General features: G+C 32.7%; 1 protein-coding gene across 1 annotated transcript in view; it reads left to right on the forward strand.

The window, feature by feature from the left end:
- Positions 1–17,968, forward strand: part of LOC130443477 (extracellular matrix protein A) — a 33,882-nt gene extending 15,914 nt beyond the window's left edge. Inside the window, exons 2-15 of the mRNA XM_056778136.1 lie at positions 368–514; positions 583–2,247; positions 2,308–2,424; positions 2,486–2,692; positions 4,828–5,880; positions 6,656–6,850; positions 6,915–7,279; positions 7,342–7,561; positions 7,624–7,836; positions 14,096–14,213; positions 14,269–14,548; positions 14,608–14,710; positions 14,885–15,030; positions 17,701–17,968. Coding sequence (XP_056634114.1) covers positions 368–514; positions 583–2,247; positions 2,308–2,424; positions 2,486–2,692; positions 4,828–5,880; positions 6,656–6,850; positions 6,915–7,279; positions 7,342–7,561; positions 7,624–7,836; positions 14,096–14,213; positions 14,269–14,548; positions 14,608–14,710; positions 14,885–15,030; positions 17,701–17,862 — 4,991 coding nt within the window. The 3' untranslated portion in view covers positions 17,863–17,968. The remainder of the gene's footprint in view (positions 1–367; positions 515–582; positions 2,248–2,307; positions 2,425–2,485; positions 2,693–4,827; positions 5,881–6,655; positions 6,851–6,914; positions 7,280–7,341; positions 7,562–7,623; positions 7,837–14,095; positions 14,214–14,268; positions 14,549–14,607; positions 14,711–14,884; positions 15,031–17,700) is intronic.

Genomic DNA, 17,968 nt, shown 5'->3' on the forward strand with positions numbered 1-17,968 from the left:
TTTCTAGTCACTTTTTATTTAGAATATGACTTTCTAGACACTCTTTTTTCAAATTCTTACTTTCAAAATACTTTTTTGTGTTTTCAAAACCTTTCTAGTCACTTTTTATTTAGAATATGACTTTCTAAATATATTTCTTTAATTGCCAGAGTTTTCTAGACATATTTCAAATTCTAACTTTCCAGATACATTATTCAAGACTTTTCTAAACACTAGTCATTCAGATTCTGTCTTTCTAGACACCTTTTATTCAAATACTGGCTTTCAAAATACTTTTTTGAGTTTTCAAAACCTTTCTAGACACTTTTTATCTAGATACGTTTTCTAACATTCAAGGCATAACCTATGAGTTTGTGTTCTATTCTAGAAAGTAAATATACTACGAGGGTTCTTCCAAAACATCTTAACACAACTCCAGACGCACCTTGTACGAATATCGGACCACCCGATACAGAAACTGGTAGTAAATGTGAATGTCCTTCGGGATTTCGAAAAAAAGGAACACGCTGCATTGGTACGTTTCATAAATCCAATATTTCTCATCCTGCTGATCACAAGAGACTAAATCAGGTCTATTTTCAGATATAAACGAATGCGATCAAGAAGATTGTCCGCCGGCTGGTGATATTTTGTTTGCAGACGCTGCTGACGAAGACGAATACGAAGATGAAGACTACGACGAAGAAAATTATAGCGACGATTACGAAGAAGAAGAATATGTAGATCCGAGGATTAAAAATGTTGGAGAAAACGCTAAAAAAGATCGATACGATGAAGATTACGAAGATATTAAGGCTTCAAATGAAGAAATATCATCGAATACGTCTAAAGATACCAAAAGTGAAGAAACAACAATAAAAACAGTTGAAATAGATATTGAAGATGAAGATAAAACTAAAAATATGAATGACACTCTTAATTCTGTTGATAAAAATGATGAAAACACTGTTATTAACATTGAAAATGGAGATACCAATGTTTTAATAGATAAGAAAGACGAAGAGGACGATAATGGTGAAGTTAGCGAAGAAATAACTACTACAAATGAAGAATTATCATCTAATGCTTCTATAGATACCAAAAGCGAAGAAACAACGATTAAAACAGTTAAAATAGATATTGAAGATGAAGATAAAACTAAAAAAATAAATGACACTCTTATATCTTTTGATAAAAACACTAGTATGTTTAGTGACACTAAACATAAAGATAAAAGTGTTTTTATAGATAGGAGAGATGAAGACGACGATAATGGTGAAGGGAACGAAGAAACCACTACTTCAAATGAGGAATTATCATCTAATACTTCTATAGATGTTGAAAGTGAAGAAATTACTACCAAAACAGATAGAATAGACATTAAAGATAATGAAAAAAGTGTTGTAATAGATAGGAAAGATGAAGATTTTGAAGATACTACTATAATTGACGTTAAAACAACTAATAAAGATACTAATCACAATAAAAATGATGATATAGAAAAACTAGACGACGAAGACAATGATACAACTGAAGATTACGAAGAATACGACGAAACAACTGAAGAATCTATCACTGATTTAACAGACAGACCTAAATTAGTCGATTCTGGCAGAAAAATCAACGAAATTACTACTGAAACAAATGAAATAGATACTGAAGATGAAGATAAAACTAAAAATATGAATGAAACGCTTAATTCTGTTGATAAAAATGATAAAAACACTGTTATTAACATCGAAAATGAAGATACCAATGTTTTAATAGATAGGAAAGACGAAGAGGACAATAATGATGAAGATAACGAAGAAATAACTACTTCAAATGAAGAATTATCATCTAATACTTCTAAAGATATTAAAAGGAAAGAAATTACTACCAAAACAGATGGAATAGACATTAAAGATAATGAAGAAAATGTTGTAATAGATAGGAAAGACGAAGATTATGAAGATACTACTATAATTGACATTAAAACAACTAATAAAGATACCAATCACAATAAAAATGACGATATAGAAAAACTAGATGAAGAAGACGATGTTACAACTGAAGATGACGAGGAATACGACGAAACAACCGAAGAATCTATCACTGATTTAACAGACAAACCGAAATTAGTCGATTCTGACAAAAAAATTAACGAAATTGATGAAGAAAATAAAAACAAAGTAACAACCGAAGAAGATATCGATGAATACGATGATTATGACGAAGAATATACCGATAACGAAATAGAAGAAGAATGCGAAGAAGGCGATTGCGAAGGTGAGTGGTTCGTAGCGGAACAGGACCGTATTAAGGGTGATTTTATTGATTTAATTCCAGAAATCGACGAATGCGATTCGGCGACGAACCCCCTTTGTCAAAATACGACTTGTTCCCACGGGGAAACGAGAATAGACGGAAAAATGCGATGCACGTGTCCTTTGGGGTTCGTATTAGGTAAAAAAATTCCCCCTTCCGACACCAACCGGCCAAAATCTGGGAGATTATTTTGTTGTAGGTTCGGATAACAAAACTTGCGAAGACATCGACGAATGTCTTTTGCTCGGAGACTGTTCGCAGACGTGCGTAAACGTGGTGGGATCTTATAAATGCGGCTGTAGGGAGGGTTTCGTTTTGGAACGGGATAAATTCTGCGTGGATGTAAACGAATGCGATGAAAACGAAGATTTACACGAATGCGAACATATTTGCGTCAATTATCAAGGTAACGGAGAGATCTAAATGAGTCGTTTTATCATCTAATACGTTGTTTTATCATCTAATACGTTGTTTTATCATCTAATACGTTGTTCTATCATCTAATACATTGTTTTATCATCTAATACGTTTCCTGCACATTCTTTTATGATTTCCCTGACAGTTTTTCATTATTAGACGTGTTTCAAATAGTTCTTACCTCTATTTCATCGTCTAAAACGGTGTTTTATCATCTAATACGTTGTTTTATCATCTAAAACGGTGTTTTATCATCTAATACGTTGTTTTATCATCTAAAACGGTGTTTTATCATCTAATACGGTGTTTTATCATCTAAAACGGTGTTTTATCATCTAATACGTTGTTTTATCATCTAAAACGGTGTTTTATCATCTAATACGGTGTTTTATCATCTAAAACGGTGTTTTATCATCTAATACGGTGTTTTATCATCTAAAACGGTGTTTTATCATCTAATACGTTGTTTTATCATCTAAAACGGTGTTTTATCATCTAATACGTTGTTTTATCATCTAAAACGGTGTTTTATCATCTAATACGGTGTTTTATCATCTAAAACGGTGTTTTATCATCTAATACGGTGTTTTATCATCTAAAACGGTGTTTTATCATCTAATACGTTGTTTTATCATCTAAAACGGTGTTTTATCATCTAATACGGTGTTTTATCATCTAAAACGGTGTTTTATCATCTAATACGTTGTTTTATCATCTAAAACGGTGTTTTATCATCTAATACGGTGTTTTATCATCTAAAACGGTGTTTTATCATCTAATACGTTGTTTTATCATCTAAAACGGTGTTTTATCATCTAATACGGTGTTTTATCATCTAAAACGGTGTTTTATCATCTAATACCTTGTTTATCATCTAAAACGGTGTTTTATCATCTAATACGATGTTTTATCATCTAATACGTTATTTTATCATCTAATACGGTGTTTCATCATCTAAAACGGTGTTTTATCATCTAATACGGTGTTTTATCATCTAAAACGGTGTTTTATCATCTAATACGTTATTTTATCATCTAATACGTTGTTTTATCATCTAATACATTTTTTTACCATCTAATACGTTGTTTTATCATCTAATACGTTGTTCTATCATCTAATACATTGTTTTATCATCTAATACGTTTCCTGCACATTCTTTTATAATGTCCCTGACAGTTTTTCATTATTAGACGTATTTCAAATAGTTCTTACCTCTATTTCATCATCTAAAACGGTGTTTTATCATCTAATACGTTGTTTTATCATCTAATACGTTGTTCTATCATCTAATACATTGTTTTATCATCTAATACGTTTCCTGCACATTCTTTTATGATTTCCCTGACAGTTTTTCATTATTAGACGTATTTCAAATAGTTCTTACCTCTATTTCATCATCTAAAACGGTGTTTTATCATCTAATACGTTGTTTTATCATCTAATACGTTGTTTTATCATCTAATACGTTGTTTTATCATCTAATACGTTGTTCTATCATCTAATACACTGTTTTATCATCTAATACGTTTCCTGCACATTCTTTTATGATTTCCCTGACAGTTTTTCATTATTAGACGTATTTCAAATAGTTCTTACCTCTATTTCATCATCTAAAACGGTGTTTTATCATCTAAAACGGTGTTTTATCATCTAATACGTTGTTTTATCATCTAATACGTTATTTTTTCATCTAAAACGGTGTTTTATCATCTAATACGTTGTTTTATCATCTAATACGTTGTTCTATCATCTAATACACTGTTTTATCATCTAATACGTTTCCTGCACATTCTTTTATGATTTCCCTGACAGTTTTTCATTATTAGACGTATTTCAAATAGTTCTTACCTCTATTTCATCATCTAAAACGGTGTTTTATCATCTAAAACGGTGTTTTATCATCTAATACGTTGTTTTATCATCTAAAACGGTGTTTTATCATCTAATACGTTGTTTTATCATTTAATACGTTGTTTTATCATCTAATACGTTGTTTTATCATCTAAAACGGTGTTTTATCATCTAAAACGGTGGTTTATCATCTAATACGTTGTTTTATCATCTAATACATTGTTTTATCATTTTTTTCACTGTTTTCTCATATAATAACTTGAATTTTCTTAGGTGGGTACGAATGTTCATGTTACGAAGGATTCGAACTTTCATCAGACGACGTGACTTGCGTCGACATCGACGAATGTCAAACTGACAACGGGAATTGTAGCCAAAAGTGTATAAACACTCGGGGTTCGTACTTCTGCGCATGCGAGGAAAATTACACATTAAAAAACGATAACCGGACTTGTATAATGACGGATCCTTGTTGGGGAGATAACGGCGGTTGTTCACACAGATGCGTCAACGAAAACGGTACCGCCAAATGCGAATGCCCCGAAGGGCACATCCTAGAAGACAAGGATTGCTATATACTTGATCCTTGTTCGACAGATAATGGCGGTTGCAGCCATATTTGCATTAACGCGAATTCGGCGGTTAGATGCGCATGTCCCTCAAACTTCGAACTCGTCAATTCCACAACTTGTACGGAAATCGATCCCTGCACCGAAAACAACGGGGGTTGTTCGCATATTTGCGCATTTAAAGAAGGCGTTCCAATATGTTCGTGTCCTCAAACTCACGAATTACACAATTTAACGCATTGCTCGGTTAAAAACCCTTGTTTGGAGGACAACGGGGGTTGTTCGCATAATTGCGCATTTAAAGAAGGCGTTCGAACATGTTCGTGTCCTCAAACTCACGAATTACACAATTTAACGCATTGCTCGGTTAAAAACCCTTGTTTGGAGGACAACGGGGGTTGTTCGCATAATTGCGCATTTAAAGAAGGCGTTCGAACATGTTCGTGTCCTCAAACTCACGAATTACACAATTTAACGCATTGCTCGGTTAAAAACCCTTGTTTGGAGGACAACGGGGGTTGTTCGCATAATTGCGCATTTAAAGAAGGCGTTCGAACATGTTCGTGTCCTCAAACTCACGAATTACACAATTTAACGCATTGCTCGGTTAAAAACCCTTGTTTGGAGGACAACGGGGGTTGTAGTCACTTTTGTTCAAGCGATGAAGAAGGGGAAGTGGAATGTTCGTGTCCTGAGGGATTCGCCTTGGAAGGTTCGTTAAATTGTGTACCAACAGATCCTTGTTCACTTAATAACGGTAAGTGCATGTTTTTTTGTTAAATTGCCACTGTAATGACCCGATTTACATTCATTAGATCATTAATTTAATCTTTATCACGTTTCTTTCGTAAAACTAGCCTCTGTAATAGCCCCATTCACGTTATATACGCCCATAAATGATTTCAAATATGATAATTGACGAAATTCGAATGTATCTTTGAACATAGCCTCTGTAATAGCCCCCCAAATAATATTTCTTGGTGAAATTAGCCTCTGTAATAGCCCCATTCACGTTCTATATGCCCATAAATGATTTCAAATATGATAATTGACGAAATTCGAATGTATCTTTGAACATAGCCCCCCGAATAATATTTCTTGTTGAAACTAGCCTCTGTAATAGCCCCATACACGTTCTATAGACCGAGAAAAGGGTTTCCAATATGGTAATTGACTGTATCTTTGAACATAGCCTCTGTTATAGCCCCACACTCCCGGAAATGGGTTTCCAGTATAATTTTTCGAAACTAGCCTCTGTAATAGCCCCATTCACGTTCTATATGCCCATAAATGATTTCAAATATGATAATGGACGAAATTCGAATGTATCTTTCAACATAGGCTCTGTAATAACCCCCCGAATAATATTTATTGGTGAAACTAGCCTCTGTAATAGCCCCATACACGTTCTATAGACCGAGAAAGGGGTTTCCAATATGGTAATTGACTGTATCTTTGAACATAGCCTCTGTAATGTCCGAATTCACGTCTCGCGAACACGATTTCAACCATAAAATGGCGTCTATTTACAGGAAATTGTTCCCACATATGTAATTCGACCTCATTAGCGAGAATCTGTTCTTGCCCCGAAGGTTACCGATTAAAAAACGAAACGTACTGCGTCGAATCGAATCCGTGTTTCGTAAACAACGGGGGTTGTTCGCACGGCTGCGTCAATCTACAAGGCGTACCGAAATGTACCTGCCCGCCGGGATACAAATTATTCGGTAATATAACCGCTTTATCTACCGCATTTAAGTACGTTCGATTTATTTTTTTTTTTCATTGCAGATAAAACCTGCAAGGACGAGGATCCGTGTACGAAAAACAACGGGGGTTGTTCGCATATTTGTCGTAGCGAAGGGGGTAAACGAAAATGTCTTTGTCCCGCTGGGTATATTCTGCGACCCAACGGTAGGGTTTGTAAGGAAATTAACGAATGTAGGGTGAATAAGGGCGGTTGTTCGCACGGTTGCAAGAATCTACCGGGGTCGTACGAATGTACGTGTCCTGTCGGATTGAAATTAGACCGAACAAGGAATAAAACTTGCGTGGACGTCGACGAATGTTCGATTGATAATGGGGGCTGCGAAATGATTTGTAGAAATTTTATGGGGGGGTTTAAATGCGGTTGTCCCGAAGGATATAAGCTACAGGTTGGTACTAGGTGTAATTATACTTCGGAAAACCGTTTTTTTTTATTATTAAAACGTTCCAGAGGGATGGTAAGTCTTGCCGACCATCTAGGGTGGTTTATTGCAAACCACCACCGGCTCCGGTGAACGGCGTCGTCAGGTGTTGGGAGGAAAAACTTGATAAAGTACCAGCGGGTACTAGATGTAACGTCTGGTGTAACGAAGGATATAAATTAAAAGGAAATAAACAGAAAATTTGTACAGAAACGGGAAAATGGGAAAACGACGATCAAATTTGTTTGGGTGAGACAAATTTCCGAAAAACCCTCGTATATATTAGAGAAAAAAAAACGTTTTTTTTACAGTGGCGACTTGTCCCAAATTACCAGTTATCCGAAACGGTTGGTATATACCGGGTGTTTGTAATTCCGGTAGGACTTATATCGGAGAATCGTGCGCCATCTATTGTCGCGAAGGTTTTACTTTGAAAGAAGGAATCGGTAATTATACGTGCGATTCTAATATGAATTGGACGCCCGCTGTCGCGTCGGACGTTTTGTACGGCTCCTGTATCAAAAGTGAGTATATTTAATGACGGAAATTATTTTTATGAGGAAGCCGCTCGATTTAATGCAATTATTTTGGATTTCGGCCATCGTATAGACCAGATTTAATACCCAATGATTAAAATACATCAACGTCCTTCTAAATAACGCTACACGGAAGAGTAACGTAGTAAAATGTAGACATAACGCAACTAAATCCAATATCTGTCTTGTTTTTTATCAAATTTTTGCTTTGGTGACCATTTTGTAGTCCCGATTTGATTCACAGTGACTATTATGTATCAAAATCTTTCTAAATAACATTATACCGAATAATAATCGACATTACTGAAGGATTAACTAAACTAGATCTAATTTATGGATCGATTTTTATCGAATTGATGTTCAGTTGGCCATTTTAGAGCCCAGATTCGATCCCCAGTGACTATTATATATCAAAATCCTTCTAAATAACGCAATATCAAATAATAATCGACACTACTAAAGGATTAACTAAACTAGATCTAATTTTTTGCTTGTTTTTCATCGAATTGATGATTTGGTGGCCATATTAACGCACAGATTTGATCCTCAGTGACTATTATATATCAAAATCCTTCTAAATAACTCAATATCAAATAATAATCGACATTACTGAAGGATTAACTAAACTAGATCTAATTTTTTGCTTGTTTTTCATCGAATTGATGATTTGGTGGCCATATTAAGGCCCAGATTTGATCCTCAGTGACTATTATATATCAAAATCCTTCTAAATAACTCAATATCAAATAATAATCGACATTACTGAAGGATTAACTAAACTAGATCTAATTTTTTGCTTGTTTTTCATCGAATTGATGATTTGGTGGCCATATTAAGGCCCAGATTTGATCCCCAGTGACAATTATATATCAAAATCCTTCTAAATAACACAATATCAAATAATAATCGACATTACTGATGGATTAACTGAACTAGATCTAATTTTTTGCTTGTTTTTCATCGAATTGATGATTTGGGGGCCATATTAAGGCCCAGATTTGATCCCCAGTGATAATTATATATCAAAATCCTTCTAAATAACTCAATATCAAATAATAATCGACATTACTGAAGGATTAACTAAACTAGATCTAATTTTTTGCTTGTTTTTCATCGAATTGATGATTTGGTGGCCATATTAACGCACAGATTTGATCCTCAGTGACTATTATATATCAAAATCCTTCTAAATAACTCAATATCAAATAATAATCGACATTACTGAAGGATTAACTAAACTAGATCTAATTTTTTGCTTGTTTTTCATCGAATTGATGATTTGGTGGCCATATTAACGCACAGATTTGATCCTCAGTGACTATTATATATCAAAATCCTTCTAAATAACTCAATATCAAATAATAATCGACATTACTGAAGGATTAACTAAACTAGATCTAATTTTTTGCTTGTTTTTCATCGAATTGATGATTTGGTGGCCATATTAAGGCCCAGATTTGATCCTCAGTGACTATTATATATCAAAATCCTTCTAAATAACTCAATATCAAATAATAATCGACATTACTGAAGGATTAACTAAACTAGATCTAATTTTTTGCTTGTTTTTCATCGAATTGATGATTTGGTGGCCATATTAAGGCCCAGATTTGATCCCCAGTGACAATTATATATCAAAATCCTTCTAAATAACACAATATCAAATAATAATCGACATTACTGATGGATTAACTGAACTAGATCTAATTTTTTGCTTGTTTTTCATCGAATTGATGATTTGGGGGCCATATTAAGGCCCAGATTTGATCCCCAGTGATAATTATATATCAAAATCCTTCTAAATAACTCAATATCAAATAATAATCGACATTACTGAAGGATTAACTAAACTAGATCTAATTTTTTGCTTGTTTTTCATCGAATTGATGATTTGGTGGCCATATTAAGGCCCAGATTTGATCCCCAGTGACAATTATATATCAAAATCCTTCTAAATAACTCAATATCAAATAATAATCGACATTACTGAAGGATTAACTAAACTAGATCTAATTTTTTGCTTGTTTTTCATCGAATTGATGATTTGGGGGCCATATTAAGGCCCAGATTTGATCCCCAGTGACAATTATATATCAAAATCCTTCTAAATAACACAATATCAAATAATAATCGACATTACTGATGGATTAACTGAACTAGATCTAATTTTTTGCTTGTTTTTCATCGAATTGATGATTTGGTGGCCATATTAAGGCCCAGATTTGATCCCCAGTGATAATTATATATCAAAATCCTTCTAAATAACTCAATATCAAATAATAATCGACATTACTGAAGGATTAACTAAACTAGATCTAATTTTTTGCTTGTTCTTCATCGAATTGATGATTTGGTGGCCATATTAAGGCCCAGATTTGATCCCCAGTGATAATTATATATCAAAATCCTTCTAAATAACTCAATATCAAATAATAATCGACATTACTAAAGGATTAACTAAACTAGATCTAATTTTTTGCTTGTTTTTTCATCGAATTGATGATTTGGTGGCCATATTAAGGCACAGATTTGATCCCCAGTGACTATTATATATCAAAATCCTTCTAAATAACTCAATATCAAATAATAATCGACATTACTGAAGGATTAACTAAACTAGATCTAATTTTTTGCTTGTTCTTCATCGAATTGATGATTTGGTGGCCATATTAAGGCCCAGATTTGATCCCCAGTGATAATTATATATCAAAATCCTTCTAAATAACTCAATATCAAATAATAATCGACATTACTAAAGGATTAACTAAACTAGATCTAATTTTTTGCTTGTTTTTTCATCGAATTGATGATTTGGTGGCCATATTAACGCACAGATTTGATCCTCAGTGACTATTATATATCAAAATCCTTCTAAATAACTCAATATCAAATAATAATCGACATTACTGAAGGATTAACTAAACTAGATCTAATTTTTTGCTTGTTTTTCATCGAATTGATGATTTGGTGGCCATATTAACGCACAGATTTGATCCTCAGTGACTATTATATATCAAAATCCTTCTAAATAACTCAATATCAAATAATAATCGACATTACTGAAGGATTAACTAAACTAGATCTAATTTTTTGCTTGTTTTTCATCGAATTGATGATTTGGTGGCCATATTAAGGCCCAGATTTGATCCTCAGTGACTATTATATATCAAAATCCTTCTAAATAACTCAATATCAAATAATAATCGACATTACTGAAGGATTAACTAAACTAGATCTAATTTTTTGCTTGTTTTTCATCGAATTGATGATTTGGTGGCCATATTAAGGCCCAGATTTGATCCCCAGTGACAATTATATATCAAAATCCTTCTAAATAACACAATATCAAATAATAATCGACATTACTGATGGATTAACTGAACTAGATCTAATTTTTTGCTTGTTTTTCATCGAATTGATGATTTGGGGGCCATATTAAGGCCCAGATTTGATCCCCAGTGATAATTATATATCAAAATCCTTCTAAATAACTCAATATCAAATAATAATCGACATTACTGAAGGATTAACTAAACTAGATCTAATTTTTTGCTTGTTTTTCATCGAATTGATGATTTGGTGGCCATATTAAGGCCCAGATTTGATCCCCAGTGATAATTATATATCAAAATCCTTCTAAATAACTCAATATCAAATAATAATCGACATTACTAAAGGATTAACTAAACTAGATCTAATTTTTTGCTTGTTTTTCATCGAATTGATGATTTGGGGGCCATATTAAGGCCCAGATTTGATCCCCAGTGACAATTATATATCAAAATCCTTCTAAATAACACAATATCAAATAATAATCGACATTACTGATGGATTAACTGAACTAGATCTAATTTTTTGCTTGTTTTTCATCGAATTGATGATTTGGTGGCCATATTAAGGCCCAGATTTGATCCCCAGTGACAATTATATATCAAAATCCTTCTAAATAACACAATATCAAATAATAATCGACATTACTGATGGATTAACTGAACTAGATCCAATTTTTTGCTTGTTTTTCATCGAATTGATGATTTGGGGGCCATATTAAGGCCCAGATTTGATCCCCAGTGATAATTATATATCAAAATCCTTCTAAATAACTCAATATCAAATAATAATCGACATTACTGAAGGATTAACTAAACTAGATCTAATTTTTTGCTTGTTTTTCATCGAATTGATGATTTGGTGGCCATATTAAGGCCCAGATTTGATCCCCAGTGATAATTATATATCAAAATCCTTCTAAATAACTCAATATCAAATAATAATCGACATTACTGAAGGATTAACTAAACTAGATCTAATTTTTTGCTTGTTTTTCATCGAATTGATGATTTGGTGGCCATATTAAGGCCCAGATTTGATCCCCAGTGATAATTATATATCAAAATCCTTCTAAATAACTCAATATCAAATAATAATCGACATTACTGAAGGATTAACTAAACTAGATCTAATTTTTTGCTTGTTTTTTCATCGAATTGATGATTTGGTGGCCATATTAAGGCCCAGATTTGATCCCCAGTGACAATTATATATCAAAATCCTTCTAAATAACACAATATCAAATAATAATCGACATTACTGATGGATTAACTGAACTAGATCTAATTTTTTGCTTGTTTTTCATCGAATTGATGATTTGGGGGCCATATTAAGGCCCAGATTTGATCCCCAGTGACAATTATATATCAAAATCCTTCTAAATAACACAATATCAAATAATAATCGACATTACTGAAGGATAAACTAAACTAGATCTAATTTTTTGCTTGTTTTTTCATCGAATTGATGATTTGGTGGCCATATTAAGGCCCAGATTTGATCCCCAGTGATAATTATATATCAAAATCCTTCTAAATAACACAATATCAAATAATAATCGACATTACTGAAGGATTAACTAAACTAGATCTAATTTTTTGCTTGTTTTTCATCGAATTGATGATTTGGGGGCCATATTAAGGCCCAGATTTGATCCCCAGTGACAATTATATATCAAAATCCTTCTAAATAACACAATATCAAATAATAATCGACATTACTGATGGATTAACTGAACTAGATCTAATTTTTTGCTTGTTTTTCATCGAATTGATGATTTGGGGGCCATATTAAGGCCCAGATTTGATCCCCAGTGACAATTATATATCAAAATCCTTCTAAATAACACAATATCAAATAATAATCGACATTACTGAAGGATAAACTAAACTAGATCTAATTTTTTGCTTGTTTTTCATCGAATTGATGATTTGGGGGCCATATTAAGGCCCAGATTTGATCCCCAGTGACAATTATATATCAAAATCCTTCTAAATAACACAATATCAAATAATAATCGACATTACTGAAGGATAAACTAAACTAGATCTAATTTTTTGCTTGTTTTTTCATCGAATTGATGATTTGGTGGCCATATTAAGGCCCAGATTTGATCCCCAGTGATAATTATATATCAAAATCCTTCTAAATAACACAATATCAAATAATAATCGACATTACTGAAGGATTAACTAAACTAGATCTAATTTTTTGCTTGTTTTTCATCGAATTGATGATTTGGGGGCCATATTAAGGCCCAGATTTGATCCCCAGTGACAATTATATATCAAAATCCTTCTAAATAACACAATATCAAATAATAATCGACATTACTGATGGATTAACTGAACTAGATCTAATTTTTTGCTTGTTTTTCATCGAATTGATGATTTGGGGGCCATATTAAGGCCCAGATTTGATCCCCAGTGACAATTATATATCAAAATCCTTCTAAATAACACAATATCAAATAATAATCGACATTACTGAAGGATAAACTAAACTAGATCTAATTGTTTGCTTGTTTTTTCATCGAATTGATGATTTGGTGGCCATATTAAGGCCCAGATTTGATCCCCAGTGATAATTATATATCAAAATCCTTCTAAATAACACAATATCAAATAATAATCGACATTACTAAAGGATTAACTAAACTAGATCTAATTTTTTGCTTGTTCTTCATCGAATTGATGATTTGGTGGCCATATTAAGGCACAGATTTGATCCCCAGTGACTATTATATATCAAAATCCTTCTAAATAAAGCAAATATCAAATAAAAATCGTCATAAATGAAGAAATAACTCGTTTTCCATCGAATCGACGTTTTGGTGGTTATTTTATAGTCCAAATCTAACTCCTTTTGACTTTTACTTGGAATTCTTGGCAAAATAACTGAAAATACCGTTTTGCAGCGCCGGATAATACGTACGTTACCTGTCCTAATAAAGGACGAATGGATTTTGTCCTGCCCCAAGGTGAAAAGCAGATGTTAGTGAAAATACCGAAGCCGGAAACGAACGCCGATTGGAAGTGGGTAGATAATTTTTTGTTTACGAAAATTTTTTTTCCATTCTGTTCATTGCAGTTTGGTCATTTCGCGACCGGTTTGGGGTACCAGATTGGAAACCGTCCTCCCCGCCGGAAGGTCTGAATTAAATTTCATAGCCGCTTCGTCGTCCGATTTTAACCGGACCGCATCGTGTAAATTGGTCATAAACGTTTTGGATAAAGAGCCGCCTTCAGTGGCGGAATGCCCGGACAACGTCGAGAGACGCCTTCATAGCGGGGAAACAACCGCCATCGTCTACTGGAAAGAACCGATTTTCCAAGACAACGTCGGAATTTCCAAGATTTACAAAACGAGAGTAAGATTTTATTTTATTCGATAATTTAACTCCGTGTCATTTTTTTCGTCGATTTGCAGGAGCCAGGAAGCGAGTTCGGACCTGGATTACATCACATAACTTACGTAGCCAACGACGAGGCTGGAAATAGAGCGTTCTGTCATTTCAGTATTGACGTCAGAGGTGAGTTTTTATTCTCTAAAATCGAATTCTAACGTAAATAATAACGGTCGAATAAAAAATCGGAAAACAACCGCCACACGGACTGTATGATCCAACGGGCATTGAATTTAACCCCTAAATACGTTCGGGCTTATTAATATCGATAATTTCGATTGTTTTCGTATTATTTTACAGATAATTTGTACAACGAACCATCGAACTCATTAGAGCAATTGAGCTCGGCGACGTACGCAAGTCATAGAACAGCCGGGAAGTACAAGGCCGTTTTAATCTGTCCCAATGGCGTAAAATTTATTACTGACGATCTTTATAAGTACAATGTAAGTCGACATTTTTAGGTTAATTTATCTCTAAATTAGATTTAGCTAGGTTAAGTTTAAGTTATGTTACATTTAAGTTGGGTTATGTTCAAGATAGGTTAAGATAAGTCAAATTTAGATTTAGTTAGGTTCCATTTAGTTATCTTTGAGTTTTGTTAAGTCTAATTATGGTGCGGTTTGGTTAGGTTAAGTTCAGTTACATTTAAGGTTAGTTAGGCCAAGTTATTTTTAAGTAAGACCAAGTTTAGCTCAAGGTAAGTTTAGTTAATTATGTTTAGATTTGGTTACTTTAACTAATGTTTCGGTTTGGTTAGATTTAGTTACATTTACGTTGGGTTAAGTTCAGTTACATTTAGGGTTAGTTAGGTCAAGTTATTTTTAAGTTAGACCAAGTTTAGCTCAAGGTAAGTTTAGTTAATTATGTTTAGATTTGGTTACTTTAACTAATGTTTCGGTTTGGTTAGATTTAGTTACATTTACGTTGGGTTAAGTTCAGTTACATTTAGGGTTAGTTAGGTCAAGTTATTTTTAAGTTAGACCAAGTTTAGCTCAAGGTAAGTTTAGTTAATTATGTTTAGATTTGGTTACTTTAACTAATGTTTCGGTTTGGTTAGATTTAGTTACATTTACGTTGGGTTAAGTTCAGTTACATTTAGGGTTAGTTAGGTCAAGTTATTTTTAAGTTAGACCAAGTTTAGCTCAAGGTAAGTTTAGTTAATTATGTTTAGATTTGGTTACTTTAACTAATGTTTCGGTTTGGTTAGATTTAGTTACATTTACGTTGGGTTAAGTTCAGTTACATTTAGGGTTAGTTAGGTCAAGTTATTTTTAAGTTAGACCAAGTTAAGCTCAAGGTAAGTTTAGTTAATTATGTTTAGATTTGGTTACTTTAACTAATGTTTCGGTTTGGTTAGATTTAGTTATATTTACGTTGGGTTAAGTTCAGTTACATTTAGGGTTAGTTAGGTCAAGATATATTTAAGTTAGACCAAGATAAGCTCAAGGTAAGTTTAGTTAATTATGTTTAGATTTGGTTACTTTAACTAATGTTTCGGTTTGGTTAGATTTAGTTATATTTACGTTGGGTTAAGTTCAGTTACATTTAAGGTTAGTTAGGTCAAGTTATTTTTAAGTTAGACCAAGTTAACGTCAAGGTAAGTTTAGTTAATTATGTTTAGATTTGGTTACTTTAACTAATGTTTCGGTTTGGTTAGATTTAGTTATATTTACGTTGGGTTAAGTTCAGTTACATTTAGGGTTAGTTAGGTCAAGATATATTTAAGTTAGACCAAGATAAGCTCAAGGTAAGTTTACTTAATTATGTTTAGATTTGGTTACTTTAACTAATGTTTCGGTTTGGTTAGATTTAGTTATATTTACGTTGGGTTAAGTTCAGTTACATTTAAGGTTAGTTAGGCCAAGTTATTTTTAAGTAAGACCAAGTTTAGCTCAAGGTAAGTTTAGTTAATTATGTTTAGATTTGGTTACTTTAACTAATGTTTCGGTTTGGTTAGATTTAGTTACATTTACGTTGGGTTAAGTTCAGTTACATTTAGGGTTAGTTAGGTCAAGTTATTTTTAAGTAAGACCAAGTTTAGCTCAAGGTAAGTTTAGTTAATTATGTTTAGATTTGGTTACTTTAACTAATGTTTCGGTTTGGTTAGATTTAGTTACATTTACGTTGGGTTAAGTTCAGTTACATTTAGGGTTAGTTAGGTCAAGTTATTTTTAAGTTAGACCAAGTTAAGCTCAAGGTAAGTTTAGTTAATTATGTTTAGATTTGGTTACTTTAACTAATGTTTCGGTTTGGTTAGATTTAGTTATATTTACGTACGGTTAAGTTCAGTTACATTTAAGGTTAGTTAGGCCAAGTTATTTTTAAGTAAGACCAAGTTTAGCTCAAGGTAAGTTTAGTTAATTATGTTTAGATTTGGTTACTTTAACTAATGTTTCGGTTTGGTTAGATTTAGTTACATTTACGTTGGGTTAAGTTCAGTTACATTTAGGGTTAGTTAGGTCAAGTTATTTTTAAGTAAGACCAAGTTTAGCTCAAGGTAAGTTTAGTTAATTATGTTTAGATTTGGTTACTTTAACTAATGTTTCGGTTTGGTTAGATTTAGTTATATTTACGTACGGTTAAGTTCAATTACATTTAGGGTTAGTTAGGTCAAGTTATTTTTAAGTTAGACCAAGTTAACGTCAAGGTAAGTTTAGTTAATTATGTTTAGATTTGGTTACTTTAACTAATGTTTCGGTTTGGTTAGATTTAGTTATATTTACGTTGGGTTAAGTTCAGTTACATTTAAGGTTAGTTAGGTCAAGTTATTTTTAAGTTAGACCAAGTTAACGTCAAGGTAAGTTTAGTTAATTATGTTTAGATTTGGTTACATTAACTAATGTTTCGGTTTGGTTAGATTTAGTTATATTTACGTTGGGTTAAGTTCAGTTACATTTAGGGTTAGTTAGGTCAAGATATATTTAAGTTAGACCAAGATAAGCTCAAGGTAAGTTTACTTAATTATGTTTAGATTTGGTTACTTTAACTAATATTTCGGTTTGGTTAGGTTTAGTTATGTTTAAGTTAGGTTAAGGCTAATTACGATAAGATTTAGTTAGGTTAAGTTCTATATTATTTAATATTTGTTGAAAAATGTTTTATTTAAATTTCAGAATATGTTGTCAGGTAAGTTGGGTTGCTATTGGAAACACGTAAAGGTTGCCAAGTCGCCGATGGAGCCTCAGCTTTTTACGGTACCGAAGGTTTATTCGGAGAGTCGATTACCTTTTAATATGAGACGTGATCGAAGAGTTTTTTTCAAATGGAATCGATGAAATTTCGGTAGACCCTGTATTATATAAAACTCGAATATTTACGCCATAACGTGTTCTTTTCAAAATGGACATTTTATCAATGCTCCTAGAAATTTTTAATCATGGG

Source organism: Diorhabda sublineata, chromosome 4 (assembly GCF_026230105.1).
Source record: "Diorhabda sublineata isolate icDioSubl1.1 chromosome 4, icDioSubl1.1, whole genome shotgun sequence".
Classification (NCBI taxonomy): domain Eukaryota; kingdom Metazoa; phylum Arthropoda; class Insecta; order Coleoptera; family Chrysomelidae; genus Diorhabda; species Diorhabda sublineata.